At 37.4% G+C, this 24,408-nt stretch overlaps 1 protein-coding gene across 13 annotated transcripts in view; it reads right to left on the bottom strand.

The window, feature by feature from the left end:
• Abi1 (abl interactor 1) overlaps window positions 1-19,543 on the bottom strand; it is a 101,127-nt gene extending 81,584 nt beyond the window's left edge. For 10 of the 13 annotated variants that reach the window (XM_071599816.1, XM_071599818.1, XM_071599819.1 and 7 more), the window contains exon 1: window positions 19,281-19,543. In XM_071599816.1, coding sequence (XP_071455917.1) covers window positions 19,281-19,397 — 117 coding nt within the window. In that variant the 5' untranslated portion in view covers window positions 19,398-19,543. The remainder of the gene's footprint in view (window positions 1-19,280) is intronic. The other 3 variants (XM_071599821.1, XM_027953084.3, XM_027953085.3) reach the window with 2 other exon arrangements.
• Between the last annotated feature and the right edge of the window lie 4,865 nt (window positions 19,544-24,408).

The raw sequence follows: 24,408 nt of genomic DNA, 5'->3' as shown, positions 1-24,408 counted from the left end.
AAAAACTCAGCTGGACATCAGCACTACTTGATGAGCTTTCAAAAACTTCTAGGCAAGGGCTGGGGTTGTGACTCAGTGGTAGAGCGCTTGCCTCACATGTGTGAGGCACTGGGTTCAATTCTCAGCACTACACACAAATAAATGAATAAAATAAAAGTCCATCAACAGCTAAACAAAATTCTAGGCAGACATGATTACATGCACCTGTAGTCCTAGCTAATCAGGAGGCAGAGACTTGGCTTCAGCCTAGTAATTCAGGGCAAAAGATGGCAAGACCCTGTCAAAAGGAAAGACGGGAAGAAGGGAGGGAAAACAATTCCAGAGCCTGGGACCCAGTCTAACTCTTCCCCTGATTTCATTTGTCTGGGGTAGGACAATTAGCTAATACTAGTATAAACAATATAAAACACAACAGAAAAAAAAAAAACACAGATAAAAAATCAGGATAACCAGGATAGGGACATAGCTCAGTGGTAGAGCACTTGCCTAGCATATGCAAGGCCCCAGTTCAATCCCCAGCACTGAAAAAAAATAAAATCAAGATATCTAATAGTATAAAACAAAGGTAAAGGGCTGGGATCGTGGCTCATCAGTAAAGCGCTTGCCTAGCATGTGCAAGGCCCTGAGTTCGATCCTCAGCACCACATAAAAATAAATAAATTATTGTGTCCAACTACAACTAAATAAATAAATAATAAAACAAAGGTGAGAGGTTAACACAGACCACAGAGACCAAAGAGCACTACTTAATAAAGTAAAGCCATAAGTTTGGCTCTGATCTCTATGAATCCACAAATAATAAGGAACAAGATTATTGTATGATTCACAGTATCCATGAGATCAAAACATCTTCAGAAAGCAAACCTTTTCCTAAGACTTCTGACTGTAAAAGGAACAATATATTGCAATTCTTCTCAGTGATGTAATAGCATCTTATGTTTGTTCTATAATACACTGTACCTCTTCCCCTCCAAAAAAAACCCCAAGAGAGATGGAACTTTTACAGATGGTACCATACTGCTTTTCTTCTCTTTTTTCTTAGGCTGGGGGATGAGGGGCCTAGAAGAGTAAGAATACATAGAAGAAAACACACAACTCAATTGGATACAAGTGACTCTACTATGCAATGATATATTAATAAACACAACAAATGCACTAATGCAAAGCAGTACCCAAATTATGACAATTAGCTCATACAAAAAGTGGTTTATTCAGATCTATAACTCATTTCTCCTGTATTTACCCACTTATTGCATGGTTTCTGTTGACTATGCCAAATATGTCTTAACAAAGGAACAGAGTATGTCAGGATAGGGCAAAAACACAATTTCATCTTACTAATGTTAAATTTAAAACATGATTTCTCTCTATTTTTAAATGTGAGAAACACTGAACTGATTTTCTATAGCAGGTGAGGTATATTTTCGATTGAGACTTCATCTCTTCCACCACCTTCCCTTGCATCTGACTCTACTCTCAGCTCTGTGAAAAATGCCTTGCTGTCTTGCTGGTCCTAATACCTAAACCCCATGCCTCCCAAACTCCCTTTCCCTGCAACCCTTTAAATTCAAGACTTGGTTAAACCTGTTCTTTCAGAAGTTTTCCTGAGACATCCCCAAACACTACACACAAGTTCCTTAGAATTCTAAAATTCAGCCAGGAGCAGTGGCGCACACCTGTAATCCTAGCAGCTCAGAAGGGTGAGACAGGAGGATCGCAAGCTCAAAGCCAGCCTCAGCAATAGCAAGGCACTAAGCAACTCAGTGAGACCCTCTCTCTAAATAAAATACAAAAAGGGCTGGGGGTGTGGCTCATTGGTTTGAGTGCCCCTGAACTTAATCCCTGGTATAAAAAAAAAAAAAAAATTAAAAGTTCCTTTCAAAGAGCAGTCGTTTTCATTCCACATACATCATATATTTTGAAATTATTTGTAAAAAAAAAAAAAAAAATGTGTTAAAAAAAAGTCTAAATGGGGCTGGGGCTGTAGCTCAGCAGTAGAGTGCTCGTCTTGAATTGTGTAAGGCCCTGGGTTCAACCCTCAGCACCACATAAATAAAATAAAATTACTGTGTCCACCTACAACTAAAATAAATTTTTTTAAGTCTAAATGTATGAAAATGCCAATACATAGGTTATGACAGAAATGAAAATATTTGAAAAAGAAACTTCTACCTCAACCTCATGTCGTAATAGTATATAGCCAGAGACCTTGGAATCTCTTTCTTCTCCTTCCTCCCTCTCCCTACTTCTGCCCACACAGCCAGCTAGCAGTCAAGTCTTATTCCTATTTTCCAACCCACTATTATGCCAATCAATACCATTGTGGAGGAGTAAAAGCTGGAAAGTGTCAGGAACCAACTGTGTACTAATGGCTGAAAAAGAAAGGGTCTCTAAGATTCACTCCTGTGACTGCAAATTACCTTCTGTAGGCTTTATGGTGAGAGAACAGACACATGAAAAATAAGCCATCTTTGTGTTTGTCTGTGGAGAACTCGTATAGCTTTCACCAAAGTTAACAGACTCTTAACCTTTCCTTTAAATTTCACTACAGCTATCTCAACGCTACAAACACTCTTCAGATCTGGGCAAATGTAACAGTCCTCTATAGGTCCAGAATGCATACAATCTCTCCCTTATCCAACCTATCATGCCCCAATGCAAGATGGGTCTTCCTAAACCACCCCATCCTCTCTTCACAAACCGCAAGGATATAAAATAAGCACCTCTAAGGAGAGAGGATGAATAAAGTACAGGGAGAAGAAAGGAGAATTTCAGGGGTTTGTTCTGTTTTGGTACCCAGAATTGAACCCAGGGGCGCCTAACCACTTAAGACACATCCCCAGTCCTTTTTATAGTTTATTTAGAGACAGGGTCTCAGTAAGTTGCTTGGGCTTACTTTGAACTCATGACAATCTTGCCTTAGCCTATTGAGCTGCTGAGATTACAATAGTGTGCCATCACGTACCTGGTAGGATCTGTTTTTAATGTATTACTTGAAACTTTTATAGGAACATATTAATTATCTAGATATTGTTTTTAAAAAGCTGCTTGACATTTTCTCTTCCCATAAGCAAAATTCTGACTGCCAAAACTAAAATTATAAACCTTTAAAAAATATCTATTTTTCTTCTATAGAGAATATTCCTTCATTCAAATATAAATACTACAGAACAGTTTCCTTTTTCTTAGATTAGGCTTTATAATCCATAATACAATGATTTATGCATAACTATATCATATATAATATCTACATTACACCATCCCATCACAATACCTAGCAGAGCCTTCCACAGAGTAGGCCATTAAAAACTTATTTGTCGAATGAATCCTCCTTTACCTCAGTTCAACAAATTCCAAAAGAATTGAACACTTTTCTTTCTTTTCTTTTTGTAAGACTTGTTGAATTGAGTAACTTTTAAACAACTCCAAGTGCCATGTAGCATTTCTGAGAAGAAAATGAAAGCCAGCTCAGGATTCTCTGAGGTGTATGTATGTTTGGTTGGTTGTCCTAGAGACTGAACTCTAGGTCTCACACATGCTAGGCAAGGCACCCTACCACTGAACTGCACCTCCATCCCAACACTTCTCTTTCTAGGAAAAACTAAAACAAAATAAGGAGTCACAGCCTACCATGATGATTCCAGGCAATAGGGATTTCATAATCTACCACTACTTGCTACCATCACCTCTGAACAAATGTAACAGTCCTCTATAGATCCAGAATGCATACAGTCTCTCCCTTGGTAACATAGAATGATAATAAACTTAATGAGCTTCCCCATCTCTTCTCTTCTCTTCTTCTTTTTTCCTTATTCTTTCTTTTTCCCCCTTGTTCTGAACCCAGGGTGCTCTACTACTAAGCTATATCCCCAGTTCTTTTTATTTTTTATCTTGAGATGAGGTCCCACTAAACTGCTGAGACTGTCCATGAACTTCCCATCTCCTGCCCTAGCCTCCTAATTCAATGAGATTACAGGCCTACACCACTACATTCGGCTCCCCAATCTCTTCTTGAGCTCTTGCCAATCTGTAACTTAAACCTCCTCCTAATCTGTTCTTCACTCTGAACAAGAGCAATATTTTTAAAGAGGAAAAATGATAATGTTATCCCATTGCTTATAACTTTGAATGCCTTCTCATCGACCTCAGGAAAAAAAATAAAAATAAAATGACCAAAATCCTTAACAGAGTCAATAAGGCTTCGAGTTTGATCTGGTTCCTACTTACATCCTCACATAGCACCATTTCTTCATTCTAAAAACACACAAGCCTATAAATTGTTCAAAATCACCCTGTTTTCACTCATCTTTGGACCTGTTCACATGCTCTTCTCCTTATAATGGACCCCATTTTCCCTCCTCCAAAATTTTCTTGGTCAACACATATTCACCTCTCAGAACTCCAACATTACTTTTTGGACTCACCAAGCTATGTGGGCTTACCTGATGTACACGCTCATGCCAACAAGTACTTTCCCTAGAGATAATTTATTATAGTTGGTGATTTACTTGATTAGTGAGGAAGGCAGACAAAAACTCCTTGAGAGAAAGATTAAATCCGATTGACAAAACACATCTAACACATAATAGGATGTAAAATAAGATGCTGAGTCAGGTATGGTAGTGCAATTGCAATTCCAGCTACTCGGAAGGCTGAGCCCAGAAGAAAACTTTGACCAAGAGTTTAAGGCCAGCCTGGTCAGCATAGTGAGATCTCATCTCAAAAATAAAAGTTGCTGAGTAACTGATTAGAAATAATACATCTGTCATACTGTGGAGCACACTACATACAATTATACATACATTTCATGTTACCAAGCATTTCCTTTGGAACTCCAGTAACTCCAACTTAAGACCCTATAAAATTTTGCATTTGGGTTTTTGTTTTTTTGTTTTGTTTTGTTAGCAGTACTGGGGATAGAACCCAGGGCACTCTACCACCAAACTACATCCCCAGCCATTTTATTTTGAGACAAAGAGTCTCACTAAATTACCAAGGTCGGCTTCAAATTCAAACTTCCTCCTTCAGCTTCCTTAGTTGCTAGGATTACAGGCATGCACCACCCACCTGGCTGCAGGTTTTCTTTAGGATCTCTATGGCATTCTCTGATTACTCTAAAACATTAATCACCAGTTTGTTTTCCTACTACAAAGCAAAATCTGAATATAAATTTTAATAGAACATGGAGCTGAAAAAGCAAAAGATTTCTCAATTTTTTTGAAAGAGAGATGATTTGACAAAGGAAAAGAATTAATTCAAAGTCTTTTTTCATGGAAAATATGAGGCAGACATAATAAAAAAAGGGGGGGGGGGGACTCCAGAGAAACAGCTAAAACAAAAGTGTACTCTCCATTTTTTGGTGCTTTTCTCTTGCTTTACTTTTATTTTTTAAGATATAAATATAGGGGCTGAGGTTGTAGCTCAGTGGCAGAGCACTTGCCTAGCATGCATGAGGCACTGGGTTTGATCCCCAGCACCACACATAAATAAATAAATAAATAAAGGCACATCAACAACTAAAAAATATTTTTTTTAAAAATATATAATTATGTTGGTACTGAAAAGGAAGATATGTATGTACCATGAATAATACCAACAACAGATTTTTTTAAATCCAAAAAGTAAAGTGCTCAAATTAGAAATAAATGACTGGTACATTTTAAAATTAAAACTAGTATTTCTTGGGATGGGGTTGTGCCTCAGAGGTAGAGCACTCGCCTAGCATGTGTGGGGCCCTGGGTTTGATCCTCAGCACCACATAAAAATAAATAAATAAAGATATGGTGTCCAACTACAACTAAAAAATAAATATTTTTTAAAAAACTACTATTTCTTAACTGCTTCTTAAAAATCATATAATCTCTACAACTGCCTATAAATCAAATTTATAAAAACACATTATCAAAATTTTGATATAAGTAAAGTTTGTAGAAAACTAGATATATGAAACTTTTTAAACACAAGTTTTACCAGAGGTGAAATATAAAGAAAAATTCTAAGACCCAAAATCTAAAAATCCACCCCAAATAATTAGCATAGTATAAGCTTTGCTAAGAAAATTCCTACTCAAGAACTTTAAATTTTTATGAGGTATTTCTCAGTCTACTTTAGTTGAGATGCTCAATATACACAATGGTATACAACAATATTTAAAATTCAGACTTCCCTTAGCACACAAGGAAGGCTTTAAGTTTATTAAACCAATCAGCTATAACAAAGGTTCTGTAGTATGGTCTACATAGCTCTGGGGAACAGGGGATCCCTAAGATCCTTTGGGAAGGGGGAGAGGTGTTCACAACGTCAAAACTATTTTCATAATAATATTATTATTTGACTTATCTTCTGTATTGACATTTGTATTGGTAGCACAAAAGCAAAGGTGAGTAAAACCTGTAATCCCTCAGCATAAATCAAAGCATTATCACCAACTATAGTAGTAGTCAGTTTTTCACTGTCAAATAACTATATGAAAAAAAGAAAGAGAAGGGAGGGTGAGCAGGTTTACTTAAAACATTCTTGATGAAGCAGGAAAATTTGTAAATTTTATTAAATCTTGAAATTTAAAAAGATATCTTTTAGGGGCTGGGGATGTGGCTCAAGCGGTAGCACGCTCACCTGGCATGCGTGCGGCCCGGGTTCGATCCTCAGCACCACATACAAACAAAGATGTTATGTCCACTGAAAACTAAAAAATAAATATTAAAATTCTCTCTCTCTCTCTCTCTAAAAAATAAAATAAAATAAAATAAAAAATAAAGATATCTTTTAATATCCTTTGTGACAAAATGGGCAGCCCACATAAACCACTTTTGAAGCTTACTAAATACGATGGTTTTCAAGAGCTTTGTAATGTTTTGAAAAACTAATAATAAAAATAATAATAATAAATAAATAAATAAATAAATACGATGGTTGCCATCAGGAAAAATCATGGGTGTACTTTATTTGCAAGCTGAATAAGACAACTTTTCACTGAACATCATTATTACTTTAAAAACATATAGAGCACAAATTTTCATATATCTGGTTGTATACAAAGTATATTCACCAATTCATGTCTTCATATATGCACTTTGGATAATGACCACATCACATCCCATCATCATTTCTAACCCCATTGCTCCCTCTCTTCCCCTCCCACTGTACCCCTCTGCCCTATCTAGAGTTCATCTATTCCTCTCATGCACCAATAAAAACATTTTAAAAGATACTCAGATAACCCTTGCCTCAATCACTTGACCTCCTTTTAACTCCCAACAATATTTTTCTCCACCATAGCCAAAAACTCCCCTAATCATTACGCCATTTCCAAAATCTTGATTTCAAAAATTCCATTCTAATCAGGCATGCCTATGCCTGTACTCCCATCAACTTAGGAGGCTGAGGCAAGAGAACTGCAAGTTCTAAGCCAAATTGGGCAACTTATTGAGACCCTATCCCAAAATAAAAAATGAAAAAGAGCCAGTATAGTACCTTTGAGTTCAACGTATCCCCAGTACTGAGGGGGGTGAGGTGGGGGGGGGGGGGATTCCCCTCTTCTATTTGTGCAAATTCTAGCAACTTAATGTCAGCTATCCTTTGGCACTACAGGACTTCCCACCCATTTATCCTATCAGTTTATCACCATCAATGTCCCAATTTAGATGTGCTAGCAGTATAAAATATATATCAGATTTCACAGAGTACAAAAAAAAAAGAATGTAGCCAGGAGGCTGAGGCAAGAGGATGGCAAGTTTAAAGCCAGCCTCAGCAAAAGCGAGGCACAAAGCAACTCAGTGAGACCCTGTCTCTAAATAAAATACAAAATAGGGCTGGGGATGTGGCTCAATGGTTAAGTGTCCCTGAGTGCAATCCCAGCATCAAAAAAAAAAAAGTAAAATAATCTATTAACAAACAACTTATAGTAGTTGCTTATTGAAATGATATTTTTAGATGCACTGAGTCAAATAAAATCATTAAAATTAATTTCAACCTTTTTTACTTTTTGTGAATGTGGCTACTATAAATAGTTTAAATTATGTATATAGCTCACATTATATTCTATAGGATAGCACTATTTCTTTTCTGAAATGTTGATCTCCAATTCTTGACTAACGAGTCAAGAATGGCTATCTGGCTGATCTACTTGGTTGTTTAATGGGTATCTCATAGTTAACATGTCCAAAACAGACCTCTTTATGTCCTTCCTCCTACCTGCTACCCAACCATCTGCCATTATCTACCTACATGCTTAGGGGAAAAAATTAAACTAAGAGTCATCCTTTGACTTCTCTTTCCTTCACATACCGCGTTCAATCCATCATCATGCCCTGTTCATCTATGCCTTTAAAAATCCACCTTCTCTGGGGCTGAGACTGTAGCTCAGTGGTAAAGTGCTTGCCTCATGTGTGAGGCACTGGGTTCAATCCTCAGCACCACATAAAAATAAATAAAGATACTGTGTGTTCATTTACAACTAAATAAATATTTAACAAAAAAAAAAAACACCTTTTCTAATTCTTCATTATTATACCCTCTACATATACCCTCCCTGCTGACCCGATTCTGTTCTTGTTTCCTCTTCAACCTATTTTTCATTCAGTAGCCTGAATGATCTTTGGGGGGAAAAAAAATCAAGTACTCCATCAAGTACTCCAATGATAACCCCATCACACCTTGAACAAAATCCAAACTCCTTCCATGGCCACACCATATGTGAACTGGCCCCTGATAAGCTTTCCACTCTATCATTTACTCTTCTTGTTCTCATTAACTACTCTCTAGTCATTTTATCCTTAAAAAAGTTTTTCCCCCATCTTAGAGCCTTCACACTTCCTTTTCCTAAGATCTTCTCATGGAAGATGCTTTCTCGGCCCTCCAAATCTCAATTCAAAAGTTACATCCAGGGGCTGGGTCATGGCTCAGTGGTAGAGCACTTGCCTAGCATGTGTGAGGCACTGGGTTCAATTCTCAGCACCAAATATAAATTAATGAATAAAATAAAGGTTCATTAAAAAAAAAGTTACATCCACAGACTACTACTTTCTAACCTCTCTAAAGGAAATCTTCCTTCCGAACCCCTATTTTCTACTTCCCATCTTGACCCACTTATTTTTCTAGGCAGAACTTCTCCCAATCTGAAACAACATTATTTTTTGGTGAATACTGTTCTGTTCCTTCCTCTCTGTAATGAAAAGACCCTAGGGGCAGGACTTTGCCTTGCTCACTGTTTTATCTCTGGAACCTAGAATAGTATCTGATACATAGCAGGTAATGAAGAGGATTTTTAATCAAATGAAGAATTAATGCATGAATTATTAATATAGTAACCTTTCATTTGAACCACAAGGAGAAACCTAACAAGTTAACATTCAGATCAAGAGGACTTAGTTTTCTAGTCAAGAACAACATTTGCGAAGGCAGAAAAGAATGAGATTTCTTTGAAACTGGCAAGATGACGGGGCTGGGATTGTGGGTCAGTGGTGGAGCACTCGCCTAGCATGGGCAGGGCCCAGGTTAGATCCTCAGCACCACATAAAAAAAATAAAATAAAAGTATTGTGTTGTGTCCATCTACACCTAAAAAATAAATATTTAAAAAGAAACAAGAAACTGGCAAGATGAGGCCAGGGGGATGAATGCACGCTAAAAAGACAAAAGTTATATTAGTAGGGTCTCAGACAAAACTATATTACACACGCCTCTTAGAGACTTATATGGCTTAGTCTATTATAGCAAAATACCACAGACAGATAATTTGTAAACGAAAGAAATTTATTTCACACAGTTCTAGAAACCAAAAGGTTCAAGATCAAGGTGTGGGCATTTGGCGTCTACAGAGGGTCTCTTCCTTGGTATTATATACTGTAGAAATTGAAGGGCAATAAGGTTAAACAGGCCCTCAAGCTCTTTTATAAGGACACTTAATCCACTAATGAGGTGGTAACCCTTAAAACAAGTACATCTCAAATGGCCCCACCTCTCAGTATCTCTACCATAAGGACTAAAGCACAACATGAATTGTGGTGAGACACTATCATTCAAAAGATCATTCAGAGCACTACACTTATGGGGAATCACTGAAAGATTTTTTAAGCAGGGAAGTAACATGATAGATATCTATTTTGAAAAAAAAAAAAAAAACTTCAGCACTACACAGGAGTTCAGTGTGGGAAATGGATCAGAAGGAGATGTGGTGATATAAAGAAGACAGTTAGGAAACTCTAGCAGCTGCCTAAACAACAAATAATGCTTTGTAATGGGTGGTACAGTAGAATGGAATAGGCAAATTTTAGAGTCATTTAAGAAGAAGAAATCAACAAGAGCTACAACATGAATTAGTGGTAATAAATTAGTGGGGAGAAGGATGAAAAAATAGGAAAATACAATGGAGGAATCAAGAATGATGCATAAGTTTCCAGTAGGTGAGTGAGTAGATAGATAGGAAGTAAAAGATGTGCGGGGAGGTGATGAGTACTTTCTAGCATCTTCAGTCTAGGGCACTCCTGATTCAAATAAAAAGGTGTCATAAGCAGGTGTTTGGACATACAAATCTAAACTTAAGTGGAAGACAGATATAACCTAGAGATTCAAATGGGAATAAGTAAAACAATTTAAGGTGACACGTAAAGAAAAAAGCCCATATAAAACTACTTTAATACTTAAAGGAAAACAAAGGGCAAGGAAATAAAGGTATCAAAGAAGCTCAATAATTAACTTTTCAAAATAAGAGGGAACATGGCACCGTGGGGCATGTCTATAATTTCAGTTATGTGAGACTGAGGCAGGAGGATAACTGAGGAATGTTGGACGCCTAACTAAGTGAAATGATGCTGAGAAGACAAGCAAGATGAGAATTAAAAAAAGTATTCTATGAATTTTGCAACACGAAAGATACTGAGCATAATTTTATGAAGCAGTGGAGATGACAAACCAAATAAAGCAAGCTAAAGAGTGAAAGCAAAATGAGGAAAGGAGGGAGGGAAGATGTTGACAATAGTTTTAATACAACTATTAAAGTCACTAGATAGGCATATGAAGTCAAAAGAGTTTCCCAATATGGGAAAGACTTGAAACGTTTCAATTTGGACTGCAAAAATTCAGTAGGAAAAGATGTAAGAAGTGTAAGGTTTCTCACAGGGCACAGTGGCATGTGCCTATAATCCCAGCAATCTGAGAGTATGAGGCAGCAGGATCACAAGTTCAAAGCCAGTCTCAACAACTGAGCAAGACCCTCACAACTTAGAACCTATCTCAAAACAAAAAATAAAAAGAACTGGGGGTATAGCTAAGTGGTAAAGCACCCCTCCCCTAAAAAAAAAGAAAGAAAAATAAAGTATAAGGTTTCTGGAAAGGTTAAGAAAGGATGGAATCCAGAGCAAAGAAAAAAAACACTGACCCTAGCTAGGAGGAAGGACACCTTTTCTCCATTATAACAAGGAAGTAGAATAGGATAAGCAAGAATGCCTTATTTACATAGGTTTGGAGATTTAGTGATAGGGAATTATAAGTCTTATAATGATAAAGTCTGTTTTCTCTATAAAATGAAAGACAAGAGGGCTGGGTTGTGGCTCAACAATAGAGAGCTCGCCTGGCATGTGCAAGGCCCTGGGTTGGATCCTCAGCACTACATAAAAATAAATATATAAGATAAAGATATTTTGTCCAACTACAACTAAAAAAATAAAAAAGAAAAGAGATATCAAAAGGGAAGAAAATTTTTAAATAGTTTATGATAAGTGAAAAAATAGTCTGACAAAAAATAATGGCATTACTAGGCTATCAGCTAAAAGCACACTCCTGGGTGGCAACCAAGATGTTAAAATGGCACCCATACACACTCTCTACTATTTTTATCTTAAAATAAGTATTTATTATAAGCCTTAGGCTGCTAATATTAGAAAATAAGAAGTTTCTTTTTCTATATGGTAGAATATATATAATTATGGTATATAAATGAAGGGCACTAAAATAAGATATAAAGTTTCCTTCTACTTAAAGCTATATTTGAAATGTTCCTACCAATACTCTTTAGTCAATATAAAAACTCAATTCCACAAACAGTTGCTGTGTAAGAAATGTGCTAAGTCCAATTTTAATGATGATATCAAAATCATGAATCTGAATTTTGTATGCTGTTAAATAATTACATGAAAATTTTTTGAACCAAGGTCCTAGAACCTCACATTGTATCACAGAGCTGAAATTAAAGAACATGGATTTTCAGAGGTACTCTCATCAGCCTCTAGAAAAAGTAAATAAAATTCATTTTATACAGTGGAAAAAAAAAAAAAAAAAGAAATGTGCTAAGTACAGATGCATATAAAATTTAGAATACATTTAATAACAAATACACACTATCTTCCTTGGGATGTTTTGTTTATTTTGCTTTCAGATTTTCTTCACAAATACTGATTAATTACCAACCATTTCTGAGAAAGTTTTATTTTATTAATGGAGAATGTTAGAAGATTTAAAATTAAAATACTTATTTGAGTCTAGGCACTGGTAGCACTAGAAAATAATCTCCATGTCTAAATAGATATTTACTGTTAAAATAATCAACTTGGACCAACTACAGGTGTGCAGTGGTGCACGCCTATAATCCCAGTGACTTGGGAGGCTGAGGCAGGAGGATTGTGAGTTCAAAGCCAGCCTCAGCAAACACGAGGTGCTAAGTGAGGTCCTATCTCTAAATAAAATATAAAATAGGGCTGGGGACTGTGGCTCAGTAGTCAAGTGCCCCTGAGTTCAATTCCACTGGACTTCCACCACCCCCCAAAAAAACCCAACTCAACTACTTCCTTTTAAAACAAAATCCAATAATTGCTATTTTCCTAGTATCTTTTCTCAGTGATGTACTTTTAAAAAAAAAAATCCCTAATTTTATAGCTTGATGTCATATTAATATAATATTAAGATTTAAGAAGTCTGTAGTTTGGAGGTTTGACTATTATTTCTTCTAAAATCAGATCATAACTTCAAAAAATTACTATCAACAAAGCTGGGCACAGTGGCCCAGAAGGCTGAGACAGGAGGATTGCTAGTTAAAAGCCAGTCTCAGCAAAAAGCAAGGTGCTAAGCAACTCAGTGAGACCTTGTCTCTAAATAAAATACAAAATAGGGCTGGGCATATGGCTCAGTGGTTGAGTGCCCCCAAGTTCAATCCCGATACCCCCAAAAATAAATAAATAAAATTTAAAAATTACAATCAACACAAGACATTAAAAAAAAATATGGCCTCTTTCAAAACTTTTTAAATGCTCTCAGATTAGCACTTAAGTGTGAACATTACTTTTCATAACATTATTTTCATGGATTATATAGAATTATATTTTCGTAAGCTGTTTGGTTCAATCTTTTCTCCCAATATTAGCAGTATCATTCTTCCTTTTTTTTTTTTTTTTTTTTTTGGTGTGTGTAGTCCTGGAGATTGAACCCAGGGATGCTTTACCATTGAGCTACATTCCCCAGCACTTTCTTATTGCTTTTTGGTTTTTTTTTTTAGTTTTTTTCGGCGGACACAACATCTTTGTTTTTTTGTATGTGGTGCTGAGGATCAAACCCAGGCCGCACGCATGCCAGGCGAGCGCGCTACCACTTGAGCCACATCCCCAGCCCTTTCTTACTGTTTTATTTTAAGACAGTCTCACTAAGTTGTCCAGACTGGCCTTGTACTTATATTCCTCCTGTTTCAGCCACCTAAACAGTTTAGATTACAGGCATGTGTCATTAGTGCCTGGGTACACTCTTCCTTTCTGAATAATACACTGACTGTTAACTCACAAATGTCTAATTATTGCAAGATAATTTAATATAAATAGTCAGATCTTCAGCTGCCCAAATATCTCTTTTCCACCACAAGGAATATATCTCAACTATCAGAATGAACAGGAGAAAGCAGAAGCACCTAAGAGGAATTAGAAGTGTCAATTTCCTAAAAACTTTCCAAAAGAATGAAACACACTGAACGGAAGACCTAAACAAACCAAAGTACCATATGTAAAACTCTTATTGGTATTAAAGTTATAAAAGGAAAAAGATAATATTAGTTTTAATTCAAACTTCAAATAATAGTCAATATTATTCAATATTTGGTTTGGGGTTGTGACTCAGAGGTAGAGCGCTCACCTAGCATGCGTGAGGCACTGGGTTTAATCCTCAGCATCACATAAAAATAAAACAAAGGTATTATGTACACCTACAACTAAAAAAATAAATGTTTAAAAAATTATAATAAACATGTTGAAACACGGTATGTGTCAATTTAACAATTACCTGAGGATCTTCTATAAAATTAACTAAACCCCTGTTTACTTCATTTACATATCCCATTGCATCTCTGACTTTGGTGTTCACTGCTTTACTCAAACTTCAAAGAGCAATCCTAAGTATTCTAACTTGCCTGTATGTCCTAATCTCCTCAATCATCTTGACCCCCTTCCTCAAATCCAATGTGAATGGAAATCAGAACTATGAAGAATATTTTAAGGACTGGGGATATAGTTCAGTTAGTAGAGTGCTTGCCTGGCATGCACATAGCCCTGGGGTTCAATCCCTAGCGCGTGCACACAAACACAAATATATATATATATGAATACACATACACACATACACACACACACCTTTTTTTTTTTCTAAAGAGAGAGTGAGAGAGAGGTAGAGAAAGAGAATTTTAATATTTATTTTTTAGTATTTGGAGGACACAACATCTTTGTTTGTATGTGGTGCTGAGGATCGAACCCGGGCCGCACGCATGCCAGGCGAGCGTGCTACCGCTTGAGCCACATCCCCAGCCCCACACACACACACCTTTTGTTAATTTCTAATTCTACAAATTTTCTCACCATAATTACAAATGAATCAGAATAGGGAAAAAATAAGCAAAGAGATGTATAGAAAGAAAAAAATCCATGGAGCTCAGTGAAAAACTAGCCTTCAATTCCTACAGTCAACACTTTCATCATTTGGAGATTTTACAGCTAAGTCTCCAAACTACAAACTTTCTTATATTTGCAACTTAAAGTTGTTAGGTTGCCAGACTTGACCAAGAAACTATTTACTCCATGACATTGCTGAACTAATCTGAGTTCTAGACTCATTTGTTTGGAAACAATGTGACATGAAAAAAGCATAATCTATGGAGTCTGTCAGAATTAGACAGAAATCCTGTCTGCCAGTTACTAACTGTATGACCAAACAAAATGTATTGCATTTTTCCAAATTCTAAGTTCCTCCTCTGTGGGAGAGCACTCCTATCATGGAGAGTTTGTAAGGATTAGTATAAATATCTGCTGTGACAGATTAGGTACTCAATAAATAGTATCAATTACAGTTGGCCTTTCTTATCTATGGGTCCAGCCACCAAGGAGTAGACGAACCCCTGATCCAAAATAATCTGGAAGGGAGGGGGACCCATATCTGTACCAAACATGTACAGATTTTTTTTCTTGTCATTATTCCCTGTACAGTATAATCACAAAGCATTTACTTGTATTCTGTATTATAAGTAATCAAGAAATGATTTAAAGTATATAAAAGGATATGCAGTAAAAGATCAAAGATCAGGCTGGGCAAAAAAGACTTAGTTTCCAAACAGAAAAAGAAAGGGTAAAGGAGAAACATATAAGTGACAATTTATAAACTGACATACACTGTACAATACCAGAAAGGGAAGCTTTTACCAACTCCAAAATGGTCCTGCTCAAAAATTACCTGCTTTCCAAAATTAAATGTGCATAACTAAGTAAATGTCATGTGAGTTGAGTAAAGTAATCAACACTACCTAGCTCACAGTAATAATATGACTAATGATTAGAACATACTTGTTAACCCAGATGATGCTCGTGTTGGTGGAATTCCAGTCAGACAAATTAAATTAAAAAGTTAAACTGTATGGAAGACATTTTGTTCTTACCCAATCTGCATCCTGCGAAGCCTTTCTTAAACAATTTCTATTCCACTTCACTTAGCTTTCTTTCCCTCCTATTCCCCAAAACAGTTTTCACAGCAAAGGGAGTAAGAACTCTAAAGTGGAGCAAAGAGAATTATCTAAATGTGTTCAGGTTAAGGAATAACTGTACTTAACATAATCTAACAGAAAAAAATCAATTTGATATCAAAAAGATGTAAGTGTTGGGCTGGGGATGTGGCTCAAGCAGTAGCGCTCGCCTGGCATGCATGCGGCCCGGGTTTGATCCTCAGCGCCACATACAAATAAACATGTTGTGTCCACCGAAAACTAAAAAGTAAATACTAAAATTCTCTCTCTCCTCTCTCTCTCTCTCTCTGTTTAAAATAAAAAATTCTCTCTCTCCCTCCCTCTCTCTCTTAAAAAAAAAAAAAAAAGATGTAAGTGGTGGCTGGGGTTATAGCTCAGTGGGGGGGAGTACTTACCTTGCAGGTGTGAGGCACTGGGTTTGATCCTCAGCACCACATAAAAATAAACAATAAAATAAAGGTACTGTGTGTCCATCTACAACCAAAAAATATATATGTTGAAAAAATATATGTAAATGGCAAAGACTTCTCTACTTGTCTACATAAAAACCTTCTACTTTTAATACTATTTTCCTCATAACTTTAAATCCCTTTCCTTTTTAAGAACAGTGGAATATTTTGAGAAATTCTGCTATTAGTATTACAATTTAATAATTAAGAGTCAATGAAACCCCAAAGACTCAAACTGCTCAAAGGACTCAACTATACTACACCCAAAGAAATTATCAATGGAACAAGACTGAACTTTCAAAATACAAGAAAAATTAAAATGAATTCTCAAGACAAAAATCATCCAACCAATAATTTAACTGAGTATTTTTTTTTTAATTCTCAAAACATAAGTGATTATATACTTTCTCTAAGAGGAGGTATATTTATCTATATTTATTTACAACCCAATCAGAATCATAGAAAGGATATAGAAAGATCTCAGTAGACATCCAAATGGATATTTCTAATACTATTTGTTCCTCATTCATAGTACCAGTGTCAGCAGCACCACATACCACAAGAACATCCACATCATTTTCTGAGCTTGTCTGAACCTGACCCTGTCCAAGCCCCTTAGGAAAGCAACTAGTGACATGGATCATAAAGCACAAAGTTTAAAGGATACTAAATTCAAGTAGTCAATAATCATTGCTGTGTGTGAATTTAATTTCCTTACTCCCCAGTCAGATCAGAATAATTCAGGTCCAGGATCACCAAAAAAAAGTCTGAGGCCACTGACAGTAATTCTTGGCACCATGTCAACATTTTTCGTGACACATGAGAAATAACTTCTATTAATCAAGGATATTATCAATTAAGTTTTAAAGTGCTTCTAAGTTACATGTTAACAGCAGGAGGAGAAAAGGAAAGGGGCCTGAGTGAGTGGGAAAAAAGTACTGCAGCTTACAACTACTTGAAAAATAAACAGTCAACAGACAAGTTAAAACATGTTATAGTTACCAACAGTTGCCAACATGCAGCATTACCACACCATATACTTGTCAGATTTCCCAATATGCAAATCAAGGAGCCACCCTTAATGAAATACTTATCTGCTGACTTCTATAAAGAAATGACTTTTCTAAAATGAATGCAATTTAACTTCCCATGTTTGCACTTTCAGAACAAACTTTCAGCAAATTAAGGTTCGCCTCAACTTCAAGGCTTTTCAAGTTAAATTGAATGGAGAATGGCACATTTCTAATACCAATAAACTAAAAGATCACTCTTCTATTTGCAAACTACATCCACATTTGTATAAGATTGAAAAGGCCAAATATAAAGTTTGCAAAAACAAGTAATATAGTAGGCATAGCAAGCATTCAACAAGTTTACTTATCAGTAAAATTCCTAAAGTAAAAGCTTGAAAAAAGCCATGAAGAGAAATTCCTAGTAGTGTTACTGAAGATACAATGTCACTAATATGGAAACAGAAATATTCAAAATATTCTGAAAACAGTTACCTTCCTCTAAATATAAAGAGGAAATACATTCGCCAACAGAAACTACTGGTTCTTAAAAATGATAATCACATGGGAGGCACTTCTATAAACACTTTAGATCTCAACTGCAATAATCCCAACCTTTCAAACCACGGTTGGTCTTTCCTTAAAAAACGAATTTTTGGTGCCATTATAATGACACAAAGGACTCTGCTACTTTATTTGCTTCTACTGCAAACTGTTAGTTTACATAAAGATCTACAAATCAAACTACCACACAATTCACTTCCAATCACCAAAATAAAAACAAGCATCTGTCATAGTTAAGGTTCCAAGAATTTTCTGATAAAGTAACAATAACAGGTGTTTTGCGTTGTGGTTCCAAGAACAACTAAATATGTTTGGAAATCTATTTGGATTCATAATTCTATACATTTACTTTGATCAGAAAGAGAAACCTCAGAAAATAAGCAGCCGGAGAGGACATGTCTCTATTTTAAGTTACTCACGAAGCTAACAGCTCAAGAACTTTGGGGAGGAAGACACAAGATTTAAGTCATTTATTCAAATAGTTAAGAATACTTGATGCTTTATAACGAGAATACATCATCGTAAGGCGGAAGTGAAAATGATGAGAAGGGGGGAAAAACCCGACGTGCAAAAGGACCAACAGGCAGATTCACTAACCTTCAATTAAAGGAATTTTAAGATTTAACTTCTCGCAAACGCCCTCCCTCACTCCCCACACCCGCTTCCTTCTCTCCTCGGGGAGGTCCGTGTAATGTGACTCATGACAAATTTTCTTTAAAAAAAAATAAATAAATAAAAGACACACCCTCTGGGCTGAACTGACATAATCGCCCCCACCGCACCCTCGGCGGATACACACCCCGCTTTTCCTCTGTCTTCGGCCGCTTCTCCCTGCCCTTTCCTCTCCCCTCTCCGGGTCCCAGAACCGTCTCGGGGCGCAGAGGCGGAGGGCGGCAGCTGGGGTCTCCGGGACGCACGCCCGACGGACGGGATGCGGCCGGGGGCCAATCCCTCAGGGAGGCGGACGCCAGGGGGGCGCCGGACTGCGCCGCCGGCGGGTTCCCGGCTCCCTCGCCCATTTTCTCCCACCCCTCGGGTCGGCTTCCATCACCACAGCCACTTCCTGTATCGCAGCCGCTCCCTCAGCCCGGCCACTTGCCCTCTGCCCAGCGGGGCTGGGGCTGGGGCTAGGGCTGGAGTTGAGGCAGCGGCTGAGGTTGAGGCAGCGGCTGAGGTTAGGGCAGCTCCCCACCCCGCCCAGTGGGCTGGTCACTCGGGCGGCCGGCGGCGGGTCGTCGGCAGGGCCAGCGCCCGCTGTTCGCTCGTCCGCGCTCCTCACCTGTATGTAGTTGTTTTCACAGTAGTCCGCCACCCGGGTCAGGTTTTGGTAACTCTCTATCAGCGCCCTCTTGCCAGATGGAATTTCCTCCTCTAGTAACATCTGCAGCTCTGCCATTTTCCACCCCTCTGCATCGCTTCCTCTCACGTTAAAGAGACAGAGGCAGCAAGGTCCGCCGAGGCTCGGAGCACCTCACAGCCCGGATACAAACCGCCTACCCGCCCTCCCGCCTGGTATTGTGGGACGGGACCTCCTCCTCTTCCTCCTCACTCTCTCCACCCCCCTCCACTCACTTCGCGCAGCCGCCTGAACCTTGTTCTCTCGCGAGCTTTCCTTCCTCCCGCCCCCCTCTTAAAAGCGGGACTTTTTTTTCTTGTGGCACGGCCTTCTGGGAATTGTAGTCTCTTGTAGGCTAGCGTCCCATCACAAGCGCGTGCGTTCAGGGGACCTCCGAAAACGAACGCGGAGGAGCGTAAAGAACGTGGACCTGGGGCGGTGGTTTTAAGTCCGGAGATTCCTTGCAGCTCCGGATGGTGGCGCCACAGGGTGATTCTAGAGGGCTTTGAAACTTGGAAGAACTTGGTCAGCTAATAAATGTCAGTGAATCAGAGATATCCATTCAGATAAGGATTGAAAAGAGAAATTCAAAATCTTTGTCTTCTGAGAGAGATGTGCCTTAGGTTTTCCTTTCTAAACTTATGCCCCCATCAGTTCATTTAGGAAACATCTGAAGATTGCCAGCTGTGTACCAATGTGCTAGACAATGGGGGTAGAAGTTAAACAAGGATACTCTGTACCCTTAAAGACAATTTTAAAAATAAACGCACATTTACAAAATAAAACACATAATTTTCAGTATTTTCCTGTCCTAATATATTCTTTATTATTTTCTTATGTTTTTTTTATCTCTGACCTTCCTTTTCATATATATTCCTACTTTTTAAAGGCACGTATACATTTTCTCTAAGGTGTGCATAATAGTTTTTGTTTTTGTTTGATATCATCACTTGCTTTGGAAGAGGCTCAAAAGGTCCTTTATTGCAAGCTTTCATTTCCATGGGAACATTAAATTCTTTTGATATAATTGGCTATGAGAAGTGTTCTTCAAAGATGGAAAGAACACTTAAATGTCACTTAAAAACCCATGTTTTCATTTCTCTCCATGAAGTCACTTAGAATCACAACTATAGTAGTAACAGTATTACTCCACCAAATTTTAAACATTGCCATCGACAAATATTTCGAGAATATTGCCTTTACTAGAGACCATAAAATATATCACCTCTAGAAGGAAAAACTTAGATCTCCCATAACTCCATATCTATTGATAGCTTACCCTAGCCAACAGATTCTATATCAAGAATTAAATGGTTCATAAATCAAAACTGGATTACTTTCCATAATATCTGGAAGAGGCATAATAGTCTTTCTTTAGTATTTGTCATTAATCCAAACATGATTTTATCCAAGTTATTATAATTTGATATGTTCTTGATTTCTACATGGGTCAAATTTAACAGTGGAAATCACTAAGCTTGCAAATATCCATATATCAATACATTTCAACAACAATGGGAGAGAAATTAGGAAATGATACTGCTGTACTATTTTCAAAGTACTGTTAGATTTCTTTAATGTTCACACCTTTGAGAGATAATTTAAATATAATTTTCTTACAGGGAAATTTAAACTTAGCTTAAGAGACTTAACTAAGAGCACTAAAAACAGTAATTGAGTTTGCTAAGTCTTTTACCTATCCACAGTGTAACACAGATATGTATAAAAATTTGTGATTCAAAGTCAATTTCGAAGAAGCAATCATTCATATCTTTAAAGTGATTAAGTATGCTAATCCTTGTATTTTTATTTTTTAAAAACTGGTTTCCTTGATAATTATAGTCTGTAATCAGGCAGTATTTATTTAAAACCAAATTGATTTTAGGCTTGTTACAGTGGCGCACACCTATAGTCCCAACTGTTAGTGTACTTGAGCCCAGAAATTCAAGGCCAGCCTGGACAATACAATGAAGAAAATGAACACACACACACACACACACACACACACACACACAGTGTTTGTAGAGATAAAACCATAAAACACAGCACCATACTAACAAATGTCTTTCAACAGTTTTTTTTTTTTTTAACACAATTCACAATAAAAAATATTGTTGTATGGACAGATGAGGCATGGCACCAAAGATAGCAGGAAACAGTTTTGTTTTGTTTTGTTTTGCTACAGCCAGGTTCAGAGGGCACAGCTTTTGCTGTAATCAATTAATCCCCTGAACCGTAAGTTCAGGTAGTTTCAGAATTTTATACCCAGCATGTAAAGGGAAGGGCTCAGAAGTTCACAGTCTGCAGAAGTTCACATAAAAACAGCTTTTTCTTTCACTGTTCTGGACAAGTTAACCCTTCAAGGACAACACCTGAGAAGGGAGAGCTTCTTCTTCCCTTTCTTTCCTCCCACTGCCAGCTGTTACCATGGAGCCCACTTGATAACTTCTCTTAACTTAGAAATGTAGACATCTCTATGAAGCTCCAGCTCAAGGCCAGAGGCCTTGTTTACACATTTTTACAAACTACTATACTGGATACATGTTTGTGAAAAACAAGTGAAGGGGTGTTCAGCACCTGGAGTGCTGATTTCTTCCTGGCCAGTGGTCAAGTGAAATAGAGCAACAGGAAAACAGAAAATTTAACTACATTTAACTTTTTTGTAGAGACTTTTTTTTTTTTGTTTATAGTCTTAAAATCAATTATGGTGAAGATTTCTGGAGAAGCTTAGTTAAGATTTTTTTGTGGAGGAGGGGGTGCCACTACAATATTATGCTATGACCCAAGACACATATATATAAATTCAGATAAAAGTTTCCAAAACTAGATATATGCTCTTAACATTTCTACTCTATTTCATTTTTTAACAGAAATTTGAATACCTAATGAGGAAAAAGAAATTTCATTTTGTGTTCCAAACATTGATATAAAAGAAGATAAACAAGTTTTTTAAAAAAATGCCTATAATCCCAGCAGCTGAGGGGGAGGGGGAGGGGCAGGGGGCGGTGGGCATGAGGTAGGATCTAGCAACAGGCATTTAGCAACTCAGTGAGACCCTGTCTCTAAATAAAATACAAAATAGGGCTGGGAATGTGGCTCAGTGGTTGAGTGTACCTGAGTTCAATCCCCAGTACCAAAAAAATAAAAAATAAAAATAAATAAGAAAAGAAAGAAAGCTCACATCATAGATGTGAAGCCAGGCAGTATTGGCTACATTCAGAAGGTCAGCCAGATCATGGAAGTTATTATAAAAGAAAGATGATCAAAACTCAGTCATATAAGAACATACAGACTTCATTCTGCTTTTAGACACTTCAAAAAAACTAGTCAGCCTATAGATGCTTGTGAGTCTCACCCAAATTGTAAATCTCTTGGGAATCCTTCACTTCATAGACTTGGCTCTTCATATCGAAGTCCTTAGTGGTGAGTAAATGAAACAATTTGCATGATCCATGAATGTTTTTTCCCTTGACTGTAACCAAAGCCCCCACCCACTTTTTCATTAAAAAAAAATAATACTTGTGCCCAAATAAAGCATTAATATTGATGATGACAGCCCCTGACATCACTTCCTCCTGGACAAGAAAAGCTCACATACGTAGATGCACATAGAGTTCACATGATAGACCTATCTCTAAAAAGCTAGTGAGGAGAAAGTAAAAAAATCAGAGATACAATCTCATTTGTTACCCTATTTTCTCTTTCTTTTCTTGAGTCTACTTCTGTAAGAGAGGCTCAGTTTTTCAGCAGCATCTCCCCCACCATCCCTGGAGGGCAGAAAGGCAGGCTTAATTCTGGTAAATGGTATTTATTTTTTAATACTAAAAAGGACCATTAAATTGATTTCATGGTGAAAAATATTAGGGAGCTATATCATCAGAGCACTGAGGAAAAATAACTCTCAACCTAGAATTTAAACTTAACTAAATATCATTGAAAGAATGATCATAGCCAGGAGCAGTGGGGCATACCTGTAATCCCACCAGCTCAGAAGGCTGAGACAGGAGGATCTCAAGTTCAAAGTCAGTCTCAGCAATGCTAAGCAAGTCAGTGAGACCCTGTCTCTAAATAAAATACAAAATTTTAGTGGCTCAGTGGTTGAGTGTCCCTGAGTTCAATCCCCAGTACAAAAAAAGGATGATCATAGTTCAAATGCTTGGACCATGATTATACTGATTTTTTTAAGTACATAGAAAGTGGAATACAAGACGATGAAAATGAAATACAATGGCGAATTTGAGTTTGTTATGGTTTGGATCTGGAGTGTCTTCCAAAGGCTCAGGTGTTGACAACTATTCCCCAGTACAGCAACATTCAAACATGGGGCTCTTGGGAAGTGATTGCATTGTGAGGGTTCTAACCTCAATGGATTAATGCATTGATGAATTCAAATTTTGATGGCATTATGGGGAAGTGGTAGAAATTGTAGGAGGGGGCTGCATTAAAAGAAGTAGGTCACTGGGGACGTGCCCTGGAAGGGTATTTCTTTTCCCAGGCCCCTTTCTCCCACTCACTTTGTGCTCCTGGCTGCCATGAGGTGAGTTCCTTTCCGTTTGCCAGTTCATTCTGCCATAATGTTCTGCCTTGTCTCAGGCCCAAATCAAGAAGCCAATCAACCATGAACTAAAACCTCTGAAACCATGAGCTAAATAAATCATCTCTCCTCTAAGTTGTTTTTCTCAGCAATTTTATCACAGCAATAAAAAGCTAACACAGATTACCTGTTATTTAACAGTTTTTTTAAGTAAAAATCTGAGATTTTTCATGTGGTATTTATTTTGTTAATTTTATTTATTTATTTATTTAGGTACTGGGGATTGATCCCAAGAGCACTTTGCCACTGAGCTACATACCCAGCCTTTTTTATGTTTTATTTCAAGGGAGAGGTTGTTGAAGTTGGCCTTTAACTCACCATCCTCCTGTCTCAGCCTCCTGAGTCACCAGGATACAGGCTATGCCACCTGCCTGGCTTATATGGTTTTTTTGTTTGTTTGGTTGGTTGGTTAGTTTGGTTTGGTTTAGTTTGGTTTTGTACTAGGGATTAAAACCAGGAGTGCTTAATCACTGAGCC

Source organism: Marmota flaviventris, chromosome 12 (genome assembly GCF_047511675.1).
Source record: "Marmota flaviventris isolate mMarFla1 chromosome 12, mMarFla1.hap1, whole genome shotgun sequence".
NCBI classification, from domain to species: domain Eukaryota; kingdom Metazoa; phylum Chordata; class Mammalia; order Rodentia; family Sciuridae; genus Marmota; species Marmota flaviventris.
This window is presented reverse-complemented; position numbering and strand designations above follow the sequence as displayed.